We start from the raw sequence: 21,426 nt of genomic DNA, 5'->3' as shown, positions 1-21,426 counted from the left end.
CTATCAACTTCTTAGCTCATATTTTCATTTTAGGATACTGCTCCTACTCCTCACTAATGTGATTTTTCATTGTAGCTTTCCTCTTAACCTTTAGATTGCACTTTGCCACATTCTTTAGCCACTTAGTCTCAGGCTTGCTGTTTTTCTAGTGAGTTTGTACTTCCTCTCCACATAGTTTAAAGTCATCTTTAAAAATTTCATTTTTCAGTTTGTTTCCAGTTCTGCTTCTCACTTAACCCTCCCGAAACCCTACTAATGTCCTAAAGTTTGTTTTCTAAAGTCCTTTGTGTTTTGTTATTTAATAGTTATATTACAATATATCAAACTAAACAATGTCAAACATTATTTTGCCAGTGCAAACAGTATCTGTTCAGTGTAGAAAAAATTATTCAACGATTTTTATAGTTTAGCTTTCAAAAAATATTGTACATATATTAATGTATATTAGACAGTTCACACCCAGGGCTCATTAATTTCAAAAGAACACTGTTGTTCATTTCACTAATACTTCAATCAGTGAATGCATCAACAAATTATATTCAATTAAATCCTAGTCAATTTGAACACCTATATGTCATCTCAAAAAAAAATTGAGCTTCTGACATGCATTGTCAGCTGGAACAATAGTTAAATGTTGGGATGAACAATAGTGCCACTCTAATTAAAAAAAAACTACTTTTATTTTTTTTCAGTTACATGTTGGGAAACAGGGATGTATTACATCACTTGTACAGTCAGGCAGAGTTCACTTTATTAGTATTGACAGAAAAGCGATGACTGCGCAAAATTGTTGGCCTAAACTGAACACAGCTGCATTTTCCAACCATGACCAGTTTGCATCGCCAGAAGGAAACTTCTTCCCAGGCGTAAAATGCAGCACTTGAAATCTTGCCAATAAGCTTGTGTAAATGTACTGGTCTTCGTTGCAGCGAACGAAAGGTGGTTGATTCGTTTGTAAAGATTACAGTCCATAATTACAATATACAACACACTTTCCTTGCTATTTGTGACAACTTCATGTTGTACACACTGTACAGGCAAAAAAATACTACCAATGAAAGTAAATTGAAAGTGATGTTCAAATTTATGGAGGTACAGAAATAATACTGTACTTATTTACACACATTATGTAATTAAAGGAAAAAAGATTTGGTCAAATACTGCAGACACAGAAGTGGTTTCCTGCCCATTATGGTTTGCAGTTTCATGTTAAAATATTCTGCCTTGTCTTCCAGTCTTTCTAACCCAAACGCAAAGAAGTTTGCATACAACATATTATTTGAATTTAATACATTGCATCAGACATAATCCAGAACTCGACGATGTTGATCAAAAAAAAGTCAAGAATATCCAGCGCAAGATTGAAACTAAAAACACTGTATAAAACAGTTGATAAACACTACACAACATTGGAAATCCCAGTGATGTATTTAAACGTCTGTGGAAACAAACTGTTGAGCAGAGGATGGAAAACGGAATGAGATGTTTTATAGAACAGCTGGTCTGTTCATAATGCAGGCACTTCAAGGGTTTATAGGGAAAGTACCTGACCCATCTCCAGCATGAAGCCTTTGAACAGCTGCGATTACGATAAGAAAGGAATGTTTCACATACAACTGCACAGTTTGGGTACCACAGCTATTAAATGCAAAAGGCAACATTATCTGACCCATTTCTTTCACATTCTTACTTTAGCTTTCCATCGAAGAACTACTTTATGGATTAGACATAGTACATCCAAGTTGCCTGGCAATAGAGGATGCATTGAAGTTAGCCAGGACTTGCCTAAAATCCATTTAGGCCAAAACATTTGGTGTGTTACTTAGTTCCTTCATGGTACTCTTCACTCATTATCCAGCATCACAGCTTTACTCCATTTCTCACCCCATAGTACACCTCAAGGCATGATCAGAACAACCTCTTACCTCCTTCATTCTACTAACTCTCAGGACATTCGGCATCAATCTGTCCAAACAATACATCAGGAAGCACAGTTTACATTTTACAAACATGTCATAATATCATACAATAAGCACATGCTGCCCTTTCTACTACATTGCTTCTCCATTAGGAGGTAAATAAAGCAGGTATTGTTTGTACACATGAATGTCTACAGCTGTCTCATGTTGTATATACTGTAATAGTGCAACAGCCATGAATTACCACCTGCTGAATCGATCCAATTCCTTCCACAGTACCTCTGGACAGTGACTTCTTCAAAAGACAGGTAAAGACAGCATAAAATTTAATACTGAAAATTCTGTGCAAATGTCTTCAACTAAGACAAATGAAGGATAAAAGTAGAATTCAGAATTTGTTTTGTGTTTTTCCCAAGTTTCTTCATTTGTTAGGACAGTGATAATCATGTCTTGGGTCCTCCAGTTGGCAGACCAAATACCTGGCTATGCAGCTACTACAGATCTATTCAAAGCAGCTTCTGTGTAGACAATATTCATTCTTGACTTGCAACTGTTCTGAGGTTATCATCACCAAGCACCATACAACATTCCTGCCTTCCACATGCTGGGACCAGATCAACCCTTTCTTTTTAAAATTGCAGCTTGATTTGGTTGAAGTCAAGTGAACAGTTTTTGTTTCATACATTACCTGACAAGAGGTCCCTCTTTCAACCTCAAAATATGAACACACAAATTTCTGATGAAGCATAGTTTCAAGATGAAGACTGATGAAATAAAAACAAAATACCGACATAAGACAACTACCCAAATCACTGGGCAAAAACATAAGGAAAAAGTCCTTTGATAAAGTCTGTTGTCACTGCAGAGATGATTGGTTTCTTGTTTATGATGAGACAGCAGATGAACAAGTAAGTAACTCTCCATGATCAGACGGTTTCCAGAGTCATTTGTGACGTTGAATGGTTTTCCTTTTTCTCCGCTTGAAGAAACAGCAGCACCTGTGATTGTGAGGAAAAAAATCTTATTTATTAGGAAAATGAACAGGAGAAAATCTAATTGATTTAACCAGAATTATAATTTAATCAAAACTCTCACAACAAAATGTTACATTTGCCCATGTGCATTTACTTAAATTAGATTCATACATCTATAACTTGAATTTTATTTCGATCGTATACATACTACACAGAGTCAGAGCGCAGAGGGAGGAGAGCAGGGCGAGAGCCGAGGGAGGAGAGCACGGCGAGAACAGGGGAAGGAGAGTAGGGAGAGAAGGGCGAGAACAGATGAGGAAAGAAAGGCGAGAACAGGGTGGGAGAAGGGCGAGAACAGGGAGGGAGAAGGGCGAGAACGGGGAGGAAGGGCGAGAACGGGGAGGGAGAAGGGCGAGAACGGGGAGGAAGGGCGAGGACGGGGAGGGAGAAGGGCGAGAACGGGGAGGAAGGGCGAGGACGGGGAGGGAGAAGGGCGAGAACGGGGAGGGAGAAGGGCGAGATTCGGGGAGGGAGAAGGGCGAGATTCGGGGAGGGAGAAGGGCGAGATTCGGGGAGGGAGAAGGGCGAGATTCGGGGAGGGAGAAGGGCGAGATTCGGGGAGGGAGAAGGGCGAGATTCGGGGAGGGAGAAGGGCGAGATTCGGGGAGGGAGAAGGGCGAGATTCGGGGAGGGAGAAGGGCGAGATTCGGGAGGGAGAAGGGCGAGATTCGGGGAGGGAGAAGGGCGAGATTCGGGGAGGGAGAAGGGCGAGATTCGGGAGGAAGAAGGGGAGAGAGAGAGAAACAGAGATGGGAGAGAAAGGGAGAAAAAAGGAGAGCATGGGGAAAGAGAAAAAAAAAGAGAAAGAAAACGACAAACAAGCAGAAAGAGACACGTCATAGAAGCACCTTAAAGGGAGGCAAACCAAAAGAAGTATTCATCCAGGATATCTGGATTTGGGAAGTTATCCAAAGCTATAAATGTTAAGATCGTGCTTGAGCTTCTACAACATAATTAACTACTCCTGCAATAAAGCCCAAGTATTTCTTTCAGGGTTTTGGGTGTGAGAGATGAGCGGCCCACACATGGAGCGGGAGCGGGGAGAGGCAGGAGAGGACCTGGGTGTGAGAGATGAGCGGCCCACACATAGAGCGGGAGCGGGGAGAGGCAGGAGAGGACCTGGGTGTGAGAGATGAGCGGCCCACACATAGAGCGGGAGCGGGGAGAGGCAGGAGAGGACCTGGGTGTGAGAGATGAGCGGCCCACACATAGAGCGGGAGCGGGGAGAGGCAGGAGAGGACCTGGGTGTGAGAGATGAGCGGCCCACACATAGAGCGGGAGCGGGGAGAGGCAGGAGAGGACCTGGGTGTGAGAGATGAGCGGCCCACACATAGAGCGGGAGCGGGGAGAGGCAGGAGAGGACCTGGGTGTGAGAGATGAGCGGCCCACACATAGAGCGGGAGCGGGGAGAGGCAGGAGAGGACCTGGGATATCAAAAAAAAAGTCAAAAAGTGACGTCACAGGATAGCAGTTGTGATTGGTGGGTGAATATTACCTTTTTTTTGCTCTCTAAGTTAGGGCAGTGGGTTAAACTAAGAGCTGGGCAACTATAACTATTACTTTATTAAATTAATAACTTAAAGTAGATAAACTAATTAGTTAATAAAACTAAAAATATTGAGTGAATAAAAACTTTAACTAATTAAGTCTATAAAACAAGGTTCGATAGAGATGGCAAGGCAGGTGGTGTGTCATAACTGCAGCACGTGGGAGTTGGTGGAGAGCAGTGAGATCCCGAGCAACCACATCTGCAGTAAGTGTCTGCAAATTGAGGAACTTCAGCTCAGAGCTGTTGAGCCGAAGTACGCGCTGCAGACATTGCGGTGCATCAGGGAGGGGGGAGAGTTACCAGGACACTTTGTTCCAGGAAGCACCCCTTAGTTTAGGTAGTAGCTTAGAATTGGTCAGTGGTCAGGGACAGGAGGATGTGACTTTGAGTCAGGTAGGTATGCGGACCCAGGATGCAGTGATGGAGGAACCTCAGCCGTTGACCTTGTCCAACGGGTACGAGGTACTTGCTACCTGTATGGATGAGAACAAAGACTGCAGGGAGGATGGGCAACTTGACCACGGAACAGTGGTACAGGAGGCTATTCAAGTGGGAGTAAAAAGGAATGTGGTAGTGGTAGGGGATAGTATAGTCAGGGGGATAGATACTGTTCTCTGCAGCTGCGACCGAGAGTCCCACAGGCTGTGTCGCCTGCCTGATGCCAGGGTTAAGGATATCTCCTCGCAGTTGGAGAGGAACTTGAAACAGGAGGGGGAGGATCCAGTTGTCGTGGTCCACACAGGAACCAATGACATAGGTAGAACTAGCAATGGGGTTTTGCTGAGGGTGTTTGAGGAGCTAGGGTCTAAATTAATAAGCAGAACCTCAAAAGGTAATAATCTTTGAATTACCACCCAAGCCACGTGCAAATTGGCATAGGGACAAACAGATCAGGGAGTTAAATGTGAGGCTCAAAGAGTGGTGTGGGAGACAGGGGTTTCGATTCATGGGGCACTGGCACCAGTAATGGGAAAAGAGGGAGCTGTTCCGTTGGGACAGGCTCCACTTAAACTGGGGCTGGGAGCAGTGTCCCGGCGAATGGAATAACTAGGGTGGTAGATAGGGCTTTAAGCTAAAAGCGGGGGGTGTTTCAGGTAAGGGTAAATTTATAAATCCAAACAGAAAAGTCAAGGCTATAGACCATTGTAGCGATTTGGGTAAAGATAAGCAGTGTGTGTCAAGAAGGGACCGAGCTTTTAACGGTAATAGCGCATCCATGAATAAGGTCAAATCAGGGAAAAATAGTAAAAAGTTAAAATTAACAGCGCTTTATCTGAATGCACGCAGGATTCGTAACAAGATAGACGAACTAATGGCACAGAGACAGATGGGTTTGAACTAGTAGCCATTACTGAGACATGGTTGCAAGGTGACCAAGGTTGGGAACTAAATATTATTCCAGGGTAATTGACTTTTCAAAAAGACAGACAAAATGAAAAAGGAGGTGGGGTAGCCCTGGTAATAAAGGATGACATAAAGACAGTAGTGACTCGGAAGATCAGGTAGTAGAATCAGTATAGGGCCAGATAAGAAGTAACTAGGGCAGAAAACACTAGTGGGAGTAGTTTATAGGCCCCCAAACAATAGTAATAATGTTGGACAGAGTATTAATCAAGAAATAAGAGAAGCTTGTAACAAAGGTAATGCAATAATTGTGGGGAACTTTAATCTTCATATAGACTGGGCAAACCAAATTGGCAAAAGTAGTTTGGAGGACGAGTTCATGGAATGCATTTGAGACAGTTTCCTAGGACAATACGTCATGGAACCAACCAGAGAACAGGCTGTTTTAGATTTGTCTTGTGTAATGAGATATGATTAATTAGTAATCTCATAATAAGGGATCCTCTAGGGAAGAGTGATCATAATATGATAGAATTTCACATTAAGGTAGAGAGTGACGTACTTAAGTCAGAAACTAGAGTCTTAAACTTAATCAAAGCCAATTACATAGGTATAAGGGGCAAGTTGGCTAAGATTGATTGGGAAATTAGATTAAAGGATATGACAGTAGATAAGCAATGGTGAACATTTAAAGAAATATTTCATAATTCTCAACAAATATACATTCCATTGAGGAATAAAAACTCCATGGGAAAAGTGATCCATCTGTGGTTAACTAAAGATGTTAAGGATAGTATTAGATTAAAAAAGGCTTATAATGTTGCCAAGAAGAGTAGTGAGTCTGAGGATTGGGAGAGTTCTAGAAACCAGCAAAAGATGACCAAAAAATTGATAAAGAGGGAGAAAATTGAGTGAGTAAACTAGCAAGAAATATAAAAATGGATTGTAAGAGCTTCTACAAGTATGTAAAAAGGAAGAGAGTAGCCAAAGTAAACGTGGGTCCCTTAGAGGCTAAGACAGGAAAAATTATAATGGGAATAAGGAAATGGCAGAGGCATTTAACAAATATTTTGTATCTGTCTTCACAGCAGAAGACACATCATGCATACCAGAAACAGTAGGGAACCGAGAGTCTAATGGGAGTGAGGAACTTAAAGTAATTAAGATTAATAAAGAAAAAGTACTGGAGAAATTAATGGAACTGAAAGCCGATAAATCCCCTGGACCTGATGGCCTACATTCTAGGATTCTAAAAGAGGTGGCTGCAGAAATAATGGATGCATTGGTTATGATTTCCCAAAATTCCCTAGATTCTAGAACGGTCCCTGTGGATTGGAAGGTAGCAAACGTAACACCGCTATTCACAAAAGGAGGGAGAGGAAACAGGGAACTATAGGCCAGTTAGCCTGCTATCAGTGATTGGGAAAAGGCTGGAATCTATTATTAAGGAAGTGGTAATGAGGCACGTGCAAAATCATAATATGATTATGATGTGGAGATGCCGGTGATGGACTGGGGTTGACAAATGTAAAGAATCTTACAACACCAGGTTATAGTCCAACAATTTTATTTGAAAATCACAAGCTTTCGGAGATTATCTCCTTCGTCAGGTGAGTGAGTGTGGGACTCCTTGAACGTTTCGCATTTATAGTCAGAGAACAATACCTGGTGGTTACAGATAATATCACAGATAATATTACAGATAATATTATCTGTAATCGCCAGGTATTGTTCTCGGACTATAAATGCGAAACGTTCAAGGAGTCCCACACTCACTCACCTGACGAAGGAGATAATCTCCGAAAGCTTGTGATTTTCAAATAAAATTGTTGGACTATAACCTGGTGTTGTAAGATTCTTTACATAATATGATTAGGCAGAGTCAACATGGTTTTATGAAAGGGAAATTGTGTTTGACAAATCTATTCAGAGTTTTTTGAGGATGTAACTGGCAGGGTAGATAAAGGGGAACCAGTGGATGTAGTATATTTGGATTTTGAAAAGGCATTTGATAAGGTGCCACACAAAAGGTTGTTACACAAGATAAGGGCTCATGGAGTTGGGGGTAATATATTAACATGGATAGAGGATTGGTTAACGGACAGAAAACAGAGTAGGAATAAACGGGTCATTTTCAGGTTGGCAGGTTGTAACTAGTGGGGTGCCGCAAGGATCAGTGCTTGGGCCTCAGTTATTTACAATCTATATTAATGACTTAGATGAAAGGACCCAGTGTAATATATCCAAGTTTGCTGACGATACAAAGCTAGGTGGGAAAGTAAGCTGCGAGGAGGACACAAAGTGGTCTGGAAAGGGATATAGATAGGTTAAGTGAGTGGGCAAGAAGGTGGCAGATGGAGTATAATGTGGGGAAATGTGAGGTTATTCACTTTGGTAGGAAGAATAGAAAAACAGAATATTTTTGAAATGGTAGGAAACTATTAAATGTTGGTGTTCAGAGGGATTTGGGTGTCCTTATATACGAAAACACAGAAATTTAACAAGCAGGTACAGCAAGCAATTGGGAAGGCAAATAGTATGTTGGCCTTTATTGCAAGAGGGTTGGTGTACAAGAGTAAGGAAGTCTTGCTGCAATTAGGCTATGATGAGGCCACACCTGGAGTATTGTGTACAGTTTTGGTCTCCTTACCTAAAGAAGGATATACTTGCCTTAGAGGCATGCAACAAAGGTTCACTAGATTGATTCCTGGGATGTCCTATGAGGAGAGATTGAGTAGGATGGGCCTATACTCTGGAGTTTAGAAGAATGAGAGGTGATCTCATTGAAACATATAAGATTCTAAGAGGGATTGACAGGGTAGATGCTGTGAGGCTGTTTCCCCAGGCTGGAGAATCTAGAACTAGGCAGTCATAGTCTCAGGATAAGGGATGAGGAGAAATTTCTTCACTCAGAGGGTTGTGAATTCTCTACCCCAGAGGGCTGAAGATGCTCAGTCGTTTAGTATATTCAAGACTGAGATCGATAGATTTTTGGACTCTTAGGGGAATCAAGGGATATGGGGATCGGGCAGGAAAGTGGAATTGAGGTCGAAGATCAGACATGATCTTATTGAATGGTGGAGCAGGCTCCAGGGGCCATATGGCATACTCCTGTTCCTATTTCTTATGTTCTTATAGAAATAGACAGTACAGTGCAGCGCACTCAGGTAGTTTTCTGTGCACTATTATTATAGGCAAAATATGGCGCATCATGCAATAGATTGAGATGAGAATTTTCTGTGAATTACATGGCATGCAGAGACAAAGAGAAATAATTTACTAGACTGGGAGAAAATAAAGTATACTATAGAATGCAACTTTCCTTTCAAAATATATAACTTTAAAAAACTGGAGGGGAATTGGGCAGAAAACTGAACACTGTCCTTTTACTACTGAGAAAATGAATTTGAATTGAACTAAGTCTACATAGGAGCAGGAATAGGCCATTCAGCTCCTCGAGTCTGGTCCACCATCGAATTAGATCGTGGCTGATCTGCACCTCAACTCGATCTGATCAAATGCAAGTCCTCAATCGACTGTAAAGTTCATAAGTGAATGAGTAAAGGCAGTCTCAATCAGGTTTCTACCATTAATACACTAGATCTCCTTCTGAGTTTGTGGTGAAGGTATCTCACCTTCATTGTACCTGACCCGAGTCCTTGACACTAACAGTAGGTTGAAACATGGAAACTTGTTCTTTTTTATGCCTCACAAATTTTCTCCCCTTCTCTATCTTCTGAAAGTTCTAATCCTTGCTTGGGTAGCTCCTTGTTATCCCCCTGAGTAAATCATCCAAAAGACCACGATTCATGTGAGAGTCTTAAATGTATTCACATGATGCACAATGGCTGGGCCCAGTCCTATTCTCTCAAAATGTTCACACATGTGCACTCAAGCAGTTATCACTGGATAGCTACGACTGCTGGAGCGACGTCCAATTTTCCAGTCCCTAACCTTCAACGGCCTTACCTGCAAACGTATTTAGTAACTATTATCCATAGAGCAAAAAAGTTCCACACGATTATCCCTCTTATTCCTAACTTCTGTACCCTGATATTTGAACCTTTCAGTATCATGAACAATTTACTTGGATTCATTTATCAATTCTCTTCATAATCTTGATTAAACTTCTGGTACCTCACAAAAGGTGGCTCATTTATCATGTGCTAACCTAGACAGTGAGTACCAGAAGACCATGGCATCATAAACAAATTTGAACCTTTTTTTAATTCATTGATGGGATGTGGGCGTCGCTGGCAAGGCCAGCATTTATTGCCCATCCCTAATTGCCCTCGAGAAGGTGGTGGTGAGCCGCCTTCTTGAACCGCTGCAGTCCGTGTGGTGAAGGTTCTCCCACAGTGGTGTTAGGAAGGGAGTTCCAGGATTTTGACCCAGCGACGATGAAGGAATGGCGATATATTTCCAAGTCGGGAAGGTGTGTGACTTGGAGAGAAACGGGCAGGTGGTGTTGTTCCCATGTGCCTGCTGCCCTTGTCCTTCTAGGTGGTAGAGGTCGCGGGTTTGGGAGGTGCTGTCGAAGAAGCCTTGGCGAGTTGCTGCAGTGCATCCTGTGGATGGTACACACTGCAGCCACAGTGCCGTTGGTGGTGAAGGGAGTGAATGTTTAGGGTGGTGGATGGGGTGCCAATCAAGCGGGCTGTTTTGTCCTGGATGGTGTCGAGTTTCTTGAGTGTCGTTGGAGCTGCACTCATCCAGGCAAGTGGAGAGTATTCCATCACAATCCTGACTTGTGCCTTGTAGATGGTGGAAAGGCTTTGGGGAGTCAGGAGGTGAGTCACTCGCTGCAGAATACCCAGCCTCTAACCTGCTCTTGTAGCCACAGTATTTATATGACTGGTCCAGTTAAGTTTCTGGTCAATGGTGACCCCAGGATGTTGATGGTGGAGGATTCGGCGATGGTAATGCCGTTGAATGTCATGGGGAGGTGGTTAGACTCTCTCCTGTTGGAGATAGTCATTGCCTGGCACTTGTCTGGCGCGAATGTTACTTACCACTTATCAGCCCAAGCCTGGATCCTGGCCTCACCACACCCAAGATCCACACAGAGACATTCCCTTCAGGTATTGCTCACCAGGAATCAGAAATGGGAATACTGGCCAATCTTTTAATTCCTTACCAGGAGCACAGAGGCCAATTAACAGCCTATCTGCTAAGATCAGCTAACTCAACAAAGACCATCCTAGTCTGTATAGCTCAGTTACACTCTGATGAAGCCATTCGTTGGGGGTGGGCTAATGTTAAACATTTTCTATTCCCCATTACTGACACCTCTTACCCCAATAAGGTGAAAAATTAATTAAACTAAGTCTGAGACAGTGACATTCATTAGAAAGCAAAAATGCATTTCAGTATTCGAATGGCTAGAAGTAGCTGCGTCTCAACTGAGGTAGTTCAACCCTTAAAAAAATTAAGAAAAAAGCAAGTGGAAAATTAAAATTGAAATACTAGAAGGATGAGCTTAATGGGTCATGTGACCTTTTCTCATTCAATACTCTTTCTTATGTTCATGACACTGAGCATCAGTGTTGTGGATCCTTGTATAAAGATTATAAAGTTTTGAAAATTGAGAAATTCTCACAAAAATCTTCCTTTCCTTAACAATGTTGCTACAACTTATTTTTGAAATACCAAAAGGAAGTCCATAGAGATGAATGTGCAGAAATATCCAATTCTCATTGTGAATATAAGAGTTATTGCGAAATAAAATGAGTGAATTTTGTTTTCTTTTTACTTCGATCCCCTTTTCTAATTCCAATCCTGAAGGAAATGACGTATGCTGGTGAGGTTCCACAGGTCTTTGCAGCCAAGTGATCACTCTTTATGTGCAAGTCAGAGTGGCAAGTGGCAGGAGGCTATTCAACCATGAGGGTATCACAGAAAAGCCTGATCCTGTTCCCAGTATTCACACATGTGCACATTCCAGTAAAGAAGTGGATAACAGAAGGTGCAAGAACCCCCTCATCCCCTCCCCGAGTAATTTCTTCATTTCCGCCTCACTTGACTGGCAGTCTGAAGGCAATTATAGTATTCCTCAAACACCCTGGCTGAGATTTATTAGTTCAGAGCAAACCAGGAGTGAACCTGGGACCTTCTTAGCTTATATTTTTATATTTGCTTCAATATTCGTGAATTGGGCGGGGGGGGGGAAATCAACCTGGAATCCTTAACTGGTTCCATTCCTATCTATCCAGTCGTGGCCAGAGGATCACCTGCAATGGCTTCTCTTCCTGCTCCTGCACCGTTATCTCTGGAGTCCCCCGAGGATCTATCTTTGGCCCCCTCTTATTTCTCATCTACATGCTGCCCCTCGGCGCCATCATCCAAAAACACAACTTCAGGTTCCACACGTACACTGACGACACCAGCTCTAACTCACCACCAGCTCTCTCGACCCTTCCACTGCCTTTGATTTGTCATGCTGCTTGCCTGACTTCCAGTACTGGATTGAATTTCCTCCAACTAAATATTGGGAAGACCGAAGCTATTGTCTTTGCTATTGAGTTAGAGCTGGGTGTCGTCAGTGTACGTGTGGAACCTGAAGTTGTGTTTTCGGATGATGGTGCCGAGGGGCAGCATGTAGATGAGAAATAAGAGCGGGCTAAAGATAGCTATTGTCTTCGGTCTCTGCCACAAACTCCGTTCCCTAGTCACCGACTCCAACCCTCTTCCTGGCCACTGTCGGAAGCTGAACCAGACCATTCGCAATCTTGGCATCCTATTTGACGCTGTGATGAGCTTCCAGCAGCAGATCTGCTCCATCAACAAGACCGCCCATTCCCACTTCTGTAATATCGTCCATCTCTGCCCCGGCCTCAGCTCATCAGCTGCTGAAACCCTTATCCATGCCTTTGTTACCTCCAGACTTGACTATTCCAATGCTCTCCTAGCCAGCCTCCCATCTTCCACCCACCATAAACTTGAGCCTTCAGCTGTCTCGGCCCGAAACTCTGGAATTCCCTCCCTAAACCTCTCCACCTCACTCTCCTCCTTTAAGACGCTCCTTAAAACCTACGTCTTTGACCAAGCTTTTGATCACCTGTCCTAATATCTCATGTGGCTTGGTATCAAATTTTGTTTGATATCGCTGCTGTTGGGATATTTTACTATGTTAAAGGCGCTATATAAATGCAAGTTGTTGTATTGCTACTTGCTATCCAATAACTGCTGGAAAGTAAGAGCGAGCATGTGTGAACATCAGACATTCACTTTCTAGGTTCACACATGAAAAACAGGCACTTGAGGGCAGCTATCATCTGTGGAACTGTATGTATTCTTGCATATCAGTGGCTCCAGGAATAAAGGGGAAAAGCAAAATATAAGAACTTGGGAATGTCCTGGTCTGAATGGCTCAGAGCACTAAATCATGATGCAAGTCAAAGAAAATTTCACTTTAAAATCACTTTTTTTTTGAAAAAAAAGTCTCACCTTCAAGACTGCACTTGAAAATTAAACTGTCCAAATATGATTACATAGAATTACATAAAATGTACAGCACAGTAACAGGTCATTCGGCCCAACAGGTCCATGTCAGTGTTCATGCTCCATACGAGCCTCCTCCCACCCTACTTCATCCAACCCCATCAACATATCCTTTTGTTCCTTTCTCCCTCATGTCCTTATCTAGCTTCCCCTTAAATACATCTATGCTAGTCGCCTAAACTACTCCTTGTGGTAGAAAGTTCCACATTTTAACCACTTTCTGGGTAAAGAAGTTTCTCCTGAATTCCCCATTGGATTTATTAGTGACTATCTTATATTTACGGCTCCTAGTTCTGGTCTCCCCCGCAAGTGGAAACATCTTCTCTACGTCTACTCAATCAAACCCTTTCATTATCTTAAAGACCTCTATCAGGTCACCCCTCAGTTTTCTCTTTTCTGGAGAAAAGACCCCAGTCTGTTCAATCTTTCCTGATCGGTATAACCTCTCAGTTCTGGTATCATCCCAGTAAATCTATTTTGCACCTTCTCCAATGCCTCTATATCCTTTTTATAATATGACCAGAACTGTTCACAGTACTCCAAGTGTGGTCGAACCAAGCTTCTATACAAGTTTAACATAACTTCTCTGATTTTCAATTCTATCCCTCTAGAAATGAAGCCTAGTGCTTGGTTTGCCTTTTTGTGGCCTTATTAACCTGCATCACTACTTTTAGTGACTCGTGCATCTGTACCCCCAGATTCCTGTGCTCTTCTACACCATTTAGACTCTTATTTTCCAAGCAGTATGCGGCCTTCTTATTTTTCCTACCAAAATGTACCACCTCACGTTTATCTATATTGAAATCCATTTGCCAATTACACGTTCATTCTGCAAGTTTATTAATGTCTTCCTGTATTTTGTCTCAGTATGCCTCAGTATTAACTACACCCTCCAATTAGGTGTTGTCTGCAAATTTTGAAATTGTACTTCTGATTCCTGAGTCCAAATCATTGATATAAATGTTGAACAACAGTGGTCCCAGCACTGATCCCTATGGAACACCATTTCCTACCTTTTGCCAGTCTGAGTAACTACCTTTAATCCCTTATCTCTGTTTTTTCTGTTTTGTAGCCAGCTTGCTATCTATTCTGCTACTTGTCCCCAAGCTCCACATGCTCTGACCTTAGTCATGAGTCTACTATGCGGTACCTTATCGATTGATTTTATTGATTTTGAAAATCAAAATATATTACATCTACTGCATTACCATCGTCTACCCTTTCTGTTAGTTCTTTAAAGAATTCTATCAGTTTGGTCAAGCAGGACCTTCCCTTTTGAAATCCGTGCTGACTATTCTTCATTATATATTTGGTTCCTGGATGTTTTCCTATTACATCTTTGAGTAAGGATGCCATTATCTTTCCAGTACCGATGTTAAGCTAATTAGTATATAGTTCCCTGGACTTGTTCTATCTCCCCTTTCAAAAAAAGGAATTATATTAGCTGTCCGCCAGTCCGCTGGCACATTCCCTTTTCTAATTAATTTTTAAAAATCTGTAACAGTGCCTCTGCTGTCTCTTCCCTAACTTTTTTTTAATATGCCCGGATGCAATCCATCTGGACCAGGGGTTTTATCCTCTCTAAGTTTGGTTAGTTTAGCAATTATCTCCCCCCCACTCTATCTTAAATGTCTTTATATCTTTTTTGATCTCTTCTTCTAATGTCATGCCCACCATGTTAGTCTCCCTGGTAAATACTGAGGCAAAGTAATTATTCAATATTTCTGCCATTTTGCTGTCATTACCTGTGAGTTTATCTTGTGTATCCCTTAGTGGCCCAATCCCTATTCTGATTTTACTTTTGTTATTTGTGTGTCTGTAGAATACTTTACTATTTCTTTTTATATTCCTTGATAATTTAATTTAGTAGTTCCTCTTTGCCTTCCTAATTGTTTTTTTGACTTCTTTCCTAACCTTTTCACTTTTGACTTCTGTCATCCTCTCCTCTGTTGTCAATATACTTAGTGTCTGTCTTTTTCTTTAGTTTCAATTTTGCCCTTTTTTCTTTATTCATCCATGGTGTCTCATTACTGATTAATTTGTTCTTGCTTTTTAGTGACATATATTTCTCCTGGACTCTATTGATTAGTGTTTTAAATGTTTCCCACTGCTGTTCTATTTCTTTGTTTGTCAGTAAATTTTTCCAGTTTATTTTTCCTAGTTCCATTCACATCCCCTTAAATTCAGCTTTTTTTCAATTTATTACATTGGTCTTCGTCTTATTTATGTCCTCCTCAATCTTTATCTTCAACCTTATTTTGTTGTGATCGCTATTGCCTAAATGTTACCTACAACAAAGGCTATGGGCCCCGACAACATCCCGGCTGTAGTGCTGAAGACTTATGCTCCAGAACTAGCCGTGCCTTTAGCCAAACTTTTCCAGTACAGCTACAACACTGGCATCTACCCGACAGTGTGGAAAATTGCCCAGGTATGTCCTATCCACAAAAAGGACAAATCCAATCCGGCCAAATACCGCCCCATCAGTCTACTCTCAACCATCAGCAAAGTGATGGAAGGTGTTGTCGACAGTGCTGTCAAGCGGCACTTTCTCACCAATAAACTGCTCACCGATGCTCAGTTTGGGTTCCGCCAGGACCACTCGGCTCCAGACCTCATTACAGCTTTTGTCCTAAAACACGGACAAAAGAGCTGAATACCAGAGGTGAGGTGAGAGTGACCCCCTTTGACATCAAGGCAGCATTTGACTGAGTGTGGCACCAAGGAGACCTAGTAAAAATGAAGTCAATGGGAATCAGGGGGAAAATTCTCCAGTGGCTGGAGTCATACCTAGCACAAAGGAAGATGGTAGTGGTTATTGGAGGCCAATCATCTCTGCACCAGGAGATTGCAGTACGAGTTCCTCAGGGCAGTGTCCTAGGCCCAACCATCTTCAGCTGCTTCATCAATGACCTTCCCCCCATCATAAGGTCAGAAATGGGGATGTTCGCTGATGATTGCACAGCGTCCAACTCCATTCGCAACTCCTCTGATAATGAAGCAGTCCGTGTCCGCATGCAGCAAGACCTGGACAAAACCCAGGCTTGGGATGATAAATGGCAAGTAACATCCGCGCTAAACAAGTGCCAAGCAATGACCATCTCCAACAAGAGAGAGTCCAACCACCTCCCCTTGACATTCAACGGCATTACCATCGCCGAATCCCCCACAATCAACATCCTGGGGGTCACCATTGACCAGAAACTTAACTGGACCAGCCACATAAATATTGTGGCTACAAGAGCAGGTCAGAGGCTGGGTATTCTGCAGCGAGTGACTCACCTCCTGACTCCCCAAAGCCTTTCCACCATTTACAAGGCACAAGTCAGGAATTTGATAGAATACTCTCCACTTGCCTGGATGAGTGCAGCTCCAACAACACTCAAGAAGCTCGACACCATCCAAGACAAACCAGCCCGCTTGATTGGCACCCCATCCACCACCCTAAACATTCACTCCCTTCACAACTGGCACACTGTGGCTGCAGTGTGTACCATCCACAGGATGCACTGCAGCAACTCGCCAAGGCTTCTTCGACAGCGACTCCCAAACCTGCAACCTCTACCACCTAGAAGGACAAGGGCAGCAGGCACATGGGAACAACACCACCTGCACGTTCCCCTCCAAGTCACACAGCATCCCGACTTGGAAATATATTGTCGTTCCTTCATCGTCGCTGGGTCAAAATCCTGGAACTCCCTTCCTAACAGCACTGCGGGAGAACCTTCACCACACAGACTGCAGTGGTTCAAGAAGGCGGCTCACCACCACCTTCTCAAGGGCAATTAGGGATGGGCAATAAATGCTGGCCTTGTCAGTGACGTCCACATCCCATGAACGAGTAAAAAAAAAATTCAGGTTTCCAGTGCATCTGTTATTTTGCATAATGTATGCAAAATCATTATTTTCCATACATCAGTATGTGAACAATTAAAATCATCACCATCATGAATAAATTAAAATAGGTAAAGCCTGGTTGGTTGAAAGTTTGATATGTGCATCACAAAGTTCCTCAAGGCAGTGTCCTAGCCCCAATCATCTTCAGCTGCTTCGTCAATGACCTTCTCTCCATCATAAGGTCAGAAATGGGGATGTTCACTGATGATTGCGCAGTGTTCAGTTCCATTCACAACCCCTCAAATAATGAAGCAGTCCGAGCCTGCATGCAGCAAGACCTGGATAACATCCAGGCTTGGGCTCATAAGTCGCAAGTAACATTCGCGCCAGACAAGTGCCAGGCAATGACCATCTCCAACAAGAGAGAGTCCAACCACCTCCCCTTGACATTCAACGGCATTACCATCGCCGAATCCCCCACAAGCAACATCCTGGGGGTCACCATTGACCAGAAACTTAACTGGACCAGCCACATAAATATTGTGGCTACAAGAGCAGGTCAGAGGCTGGGTATTCTGCAGCGAGTGACTCACCTCCTGACTCCCCAAAGCCTTTCCACCATTGACAAGGCACAAGTCAGGAATGTGATAGAATACTCTCCACTTGCCTGGATGAGTGCAGCTCCAACGACACTCAAGAAGCTCGACACCATCCAGGACAAACCAGCCCGCTTGATTGGCACCCCATCCACCACCCTAAACATTCACTCCCTTCACCACCGGCGCACTGTGGCTGCAGTGTGTACCATCCACAGGATGCACTGCAGCAATTCGCCAAGGCTTCTTCGACAGCACCTCCCAAACCCGCGACCTCTACCACCTAGAAGGACAACAGCAGCAGGCACATGGGAACAACACCATCTGCATGTTCCCCTCCAAGTCACACACCATCCCGACTTGGAAATATATCGCCGTTCCTTCATCGTCGCTGGGTCAAAATCCTGGAACTCCCTTCCTAACAGCACTGTGGAAGAACCGTCACCACACGGACTGCAGCGGTTCAAGAAGGCGGCTCACCACCACCTTCTCAAGGGCAATTAGGGATGGGCAATAAATGCCGGCCTCGCCAGCGACGCCCACATCCCATGAATGAATAAAAAAAGTACACTGAATGTAAAAAGCACTTTATTACAGAACGCTGTCTACACATTCAGTTGCAAAAGTGGGCTGATTGTAGGAACACAATTTAGAAAATGAAGAATGGTAAAGTTCTGCAGGTATTTCCAAGTTACTGAGAAGAAAACTCAGTCCTCGTGGGCAGACAGCGGTAGAAGATATAACCTAGGTATAGTTTCTAACAGTTTGGTGAAAACATTATTGTTATATTTTACCTTTGGAAGGGTGGGTATATTTTGCACTTCAGTTTTATTCGGTACACATGATTGAAGCTATTTAGCTGAAGTTGTGAATATCTCCTGGTTTAAAAGTTAATAAAAGCTCTGCAACCTAGATTTTCCAACAGGATGCAATCCCTGCTGGAAATATGGTGGGGCGGGAACGATGCCTCCCCAATGTCATGAGCTGACCGCAGTGTAATTTCTGGGGTCAGCCTCAATTGATTCATTAAAACAAGCTCCTGCTGTTGGAAATAGCATGCTGCTTCAGGATTTAAAAGTCAACAGCAGCTTAATGAGCCAATGACTGTAAAAAAACCTGTTTATTACTGTCCAAACGGCAGAGGGATCTGCTGCAGGGCACAGAGATCCCTGCTTTGTGAATTCAGATTGTGAAATACTGTTTCAGGAGGTTAGGGTAGGGATGGAGGCCCTTTTTGGACCGAATAGGCGGTCAACCCCAAGGAGAGCTGCTCAGAGCCAACAGAAGGAGGTGGCCAGGATATAAAGTGCCAACACTAATACTCCAAGACAACCAGCTCAGTACCAGAAAAAGTTTCATGGCCTTACCAGATCTGGCAACATAAGAAGAGCCACTGTGCAATGACCTCCCCTCACACTCTGTTAAAGTGCTTGAACTACTTATCAATGCTCATGAAGTAGCAAAGATTCCCCCCTAATATCACAGTTTTCAGTTCATGTCACTCCTTCTACATTGGTGTAGTAATAAGGGAAAGTGGGCAGACACTCCTAATTGCCTCTGGAAGTTTGGGGTGAGGTGATCGGGCAGAGAAGAGCAAGTCATTGCATATCATTGCCGTGCAGCTCCAAATCAGCCAATTTGATTTACATTGATAATAGCTTGCCAATCACCTTGGCAGGAGGATGTTTAAAAAATAATAACTATTGTTATTAATTCAGATAACCAAATTAATTTAGAAACGCTTTAAAGCAAATGCTTTAGAGCTCCATAAATTTCCGTACTTTTATTTTAGAGCATTTAGCAATGGCAATACAGTGGGTTAACACCTCTTAACCCCCAACACTTGAGTTTGAGCCTATTCCAGACTGTTGGGATGAAATTTTCCTTTCTGCTTAAAACAAGCTTTACCAGTGGGTTAGTCGAGTTCCAAGTCGGCATGTCTACTGCACAAACCTAATCATAATTTGGCACTAAAAGAATCTCATTCAGAGAGACCAAAGTTATGGGTGATGTGGAAAGTGGAAAAATTAACTGTGGTACAGTTAGGGGGGTGGGGGTATTCTAAGATGGGAATGAAGATATCTGATCTGTGCTAGCTATCCTTCATCAGGCAGTTCTTTGTGCTACCACTGGGTGGAAAAATGTTGCATTCTCCAGTATTAACAACCCTGTGGAAAGTGCCTAGTGTCCACTTGGTAGCGACAACAGACTAGGATCGTGCCATGTTGAGAATCACGAGAACCATCTCCTCCCAGCAGTATAGCTTGTGGATTCACCGATGTGTACTTCTTTCAAAGGATATACTCAAATGCCTATTATTTTCCCTTTCAACTGGAAATTCTTTCTTATACAAAAATATAGGCAATTAAATTATTGATGTCACATCTAAAACCAACCATTTTTTTTAAAGAGCTACGTACGTTATCTAAAAATGTGTAGAAGAATGTAGGCACATAGCTCAATATCTATTAATGCAAAGTTCAAGTACCTTCTCTTACTGGCAATAGTGCACAGCCTATGTTCATTTTTTGATAGCCGGGCACAAAAAAGAAAACTAAACTATGGTACTGCACTGGTAAATATTTCATCAGTCTGCTTGGGGCTAATGTGTTATTTCATATACTGCTCTCAATGATTCTAGATTCATATAGGAGGTATCTGTATGGCTGGGAGTTATATTCAAAAAACAAATGCCCAAACATTATTTTCTCATTTTCACTCATGCATAAGACCAATGAGAAAAGTCTGTTTGCTTGTTCCTTCCACAAAGGATCTACAATTTGTTAGATTATACGTCTACCAAAATTATTTAATCACCCAAGGGAAGGCTCTGAAATGTTTGTACCTTTGTTCAAAGAAAATCATTTAAGAGTTGGTTAGGCCAATGATAAATATCAGGCCACCTTGTTATCTGATGGACCACTGACATGGGGGAATCTAAAACTAGGGGGCATAGTCTCAGAATAAGGGGTCATCCATTTAAGACGGAAATGAGGAGGAATTTCTTCTCCCAGAGGGTCGTGAATCTTTGGAATTCTTTACCCCAAAATGCCATGGAGGCTGAGACATTGAATACATTCAAGGCTGAATTAGACAATTTTTTGATCAGCAAGGGAGTCAGAGGATATGAGGAAAAGGCAGGAAAGTGGAGTTGAGGTAAAAATCAGATCAGCCATGATCTCATTGAATGGCGGAGCAGGCTTGAGGGGCCAAATGGCCTACTCCCTCTCCTATCTCTTATGGTCTTATGGACATCAGGGAGCACAGAGTATGCCTGAAACTGAATATTATTGAATTCTTATTACAACTTATTGTGCACTCTATACCTATATTCAAAAAAAGAGAGACTACCGAAATTAACTGTAGGCAAATTTCATTTCATCTGGATATCAACAAGTACCAAAAATACAACACAAGTATTGCTTAGTTACTATACTTGATACTGCTTTTCTAAAAGTCACATACTGTTGTGACAGAATAACAACTTGCATTGATATAGCATCTTTTAACATAGAAAAACATCCCAAGGTGCTTTACAGTGGTATAATCAAACAAAAATGGACAGAAGTAAAGAAGGAGATATTAGGAGGTGTGATCAAAAGCTTGGTCAAATATGTGGATTTTAAGAAGGGTCTTCAAGAAGGAGA

General features: G+C 42.5%; 1 protein-coding gene across 5 annotated transcripts in view; it reads right to left on the bottom strand.

Moving 5' to 3' along the window:
• Positions 1-661: 661 nt before the first annotated feature.
• LOC137320980 (casein kinase I) overlaps positions 662-21,426 on the bottom strand; it is a 233,028-nt gene continuing 212,263 nt past the window's right edge. For all 5 annotated transcript variants that reach the window (XM_067983040.1, XM_067983042.1, XM_067983043.1 and 2 more), the window contains one exon: positions 662-2,917. In XM_067983040.1, coding sequence (XP_067839141.1) covers positions 2,863-2,917 — 55 coding nt within the window. In that variant the 3' untranslated portion in view covers positions 662-2,862. The remainder of the gene's footprint in view (positions 2,918-21,426) is intronic.

Source organism: Heptranchias perlo, chromosome 4, assembly GCF_035084215.1.
Source record: "Heptranchias perlo isolate sHepPer1 chromosome 4, sHepPer1.hap1, whole genome shotgun sequence".
NCBI classification, from domain to species: Eukaryota; Metazoa; Chordata; class Chondrichthyes; order Hexanchiformes; family Hexanchidae; genus Heptranchias; species Heptranchias perlo.
This window is presented reverse-complemented; position numbering and strand designations above follow the sequence as displayed.